Source organism: Haplochromis burtoni, unplaced genomic scaffold (assembly GCF_018398535.1).
Source record: "Haplochromis burtoni strain Fernald_Lab_line unplaced genomic scaffold, NCSU_Asbu1 Contig_46, whole genome shotgun sequence".
Taxonomy (NCBI): domain Eukaryota; kingdom Metazoa; phylum Chordata; class Actinopteri; order Cichliformes; family Cichlidae; genus Haplochromis; species Haplochromis burtoni.
Window position 1 is genome coordinate 2,801,128 of NW_024582407.1, and position 2,019 is coordinate 2,803,146.

A 2,019-nucleotide genomic window follows, 5' to 3' on the forward strand; every position below is an offset into this window, starting at 1 on the left:
CCCCCCTTCTTACTCTTCCAAGTAATTTACTGTTTTGCTCAACAGGTGCCATATTCGAAGAAAACGCTGTAAGAGATGACCAAATTTTCCAACTTGCCATCTCAGACCTGAGTCTGAGCGATGACATTCTGCAGAGCGAGAAAATCACCCACTCTGTGAAACTTATCCAGCCTAACAACCCTTTCCAGGCAGTGCAGGAAGGTAAGCGTTCCTCAACCACCCCCTCCCGCCCTTGGAATAAATTGCCGCTTCTTTTATTTTTTATTTTAAATCTGATAACTTGGGGCAGCGTGTGGGACGTCAGGAAGGGGGTCATCTTCTCTGCTCAGTAGCTATGATCAAGCAAGAAGTCCGGTGCTTGCTGCGTGGTAATCTTGACTGTCCTGATCTGCTGGTGCCCCAAGAGAATGTTGTTCATTCACACATTGAAGCGATGGCTAGTAGAGCGGGCAATGATGATGATTCATGCGCTTCTGTGAGCGAGGGAAATAGCTGTGTGTGCGTGCGCGTAGGCGTGTGTGTTTGTGTGTGCGTCGCCACCTGCAAAGCTCTCTTGCCACTGTACCAAAGCAAGGTGTCTTCTGTGGTTGAAAAGCTAGGTGGAAGCATTGAGTTAAGAGCACAACAGGACAAGATGTTATATGTGTATAAAAATCATGTGAAGACGATCAAATGAAGTTTCCCTACCAATCCAGGAGTTATGTAATGACAAGAGAGTAATATTTCTGGGTTTGCATGTCTCTTTGAATGGTAAACAATACAGTTTTGTCTACTTCTGTTGGCTTTCCCATACTATAGGTGCCTAGAATGGACACACGTCCACACATCAGACACCAAATTAATAATGAAATAATTTCAGTCAAGGTTATCTCACTCAGATGCTGAACAGACTGCAAAAGGCGATTAAACATTCTTCTGCTGAAATGAATCATTAAGACTTTAATAGGTTCCTGGGGATCTTCAAAAGCTGTTTATGTCCCCTGCACTTAGTTACTAGATCCTACTTTTGTCCCCAGTTGCACAAAGGCCTTGATGACTCATTGCTATTCATAGTGCCCCTGACAGGCAAAAAAATTATATTATGTCTCGCCTTTTGCTATAATTATCCCGTGTCATTTAGCTGAGGCTCTTAACAATGTCACAGATATCTAGTATTCTACTTTATATTTCCAAAAGCAAACTTTAATCCAGATGAGTCTTGACTCAAGCAGTCTGTCATTTGAGTTCTTTACATATACCAGAAGTATACCGTCATTATCCAGCTGCTGCTGCGGAGATAAGATGAAAAATGTGTTACAGACATATGACACTTGGCTAATTTATCAGTCGTTGTTGCTTGAGATGCAAAAATGTAGTAATTAAACTGACTGGCTAGCAAGTCATTCACCACTTGTACTTCAGTCTAATTAGTGTAGTTAGTCAAAGGTGGAACTTTACACCTAAACTTGTTCATGCTTAACTCATACCAATTACCTTAACAATGCTTTCTTTTGACAATGACCTTCACAGTATTTTAACACAACACAATGTCTACATAAACGCTTATAGACACACAAAGCTCTTGATAATCATTTTTCTTCACTGAAAAGCTTTTTATTTCTTATTGAAAATGATTCAGTTTATCTGAATAAACTGCCTTTCTTTACCCTTGATTGGGTATCATTTAGCACGCTTAATTATTGTTTATGGGCAGGCTCCCGCTAATTAAATATTTAAGTGGTTGATTAGAGGGCATTCAGTTTCTGCAGAGAGTTGGGAATAATGTGCAGTCGATGACATGAGGATCAATGTGCGGCCTCAGATTCTTGCACTATACACAAAGTAGGCTGGTGAACACTGAGTGACAACTGGGATAAGTTAACCTTTTGCTTTGCTCTTTTGTTCGCTGCCATCCTGCTGTGAGTGGCAGTCAGGACCTTGCCATAGCATGGTGTAGAGCGAGGAGAGCAGAGGTGGGTATAAAGAGTGAGAGGGACGAAGAGCAAAAAAAGCGACTGTGTGTGTGTGTGTGTGTGTGTG

At 41.6% G+C, this 2,019-nt stretch overlaps 1 protein-coding gene across 1 annotated transcript in view; it reads left to right on the top strand.

Moving 5' to 3' along the window:
* The window catches only part of LOC106632356 (glutamate receptor ionotropic, delta-1), a gene marked incomplete at its 3' end in the record, with an annotated part of 2,818 nt that extends 2,617 nt beyond the window's left edge, over positions 1-201 (top strand). The window contains 1 exon segment of the mRNA XM_014329226.2: positions 46-201. Within this exon segment, the coding sequence (XP_014184712.1) occupies positions 46-201 (156 nt within the window).
* Positions 202-2,019: the final 1,818 nt, after the last annotated feature.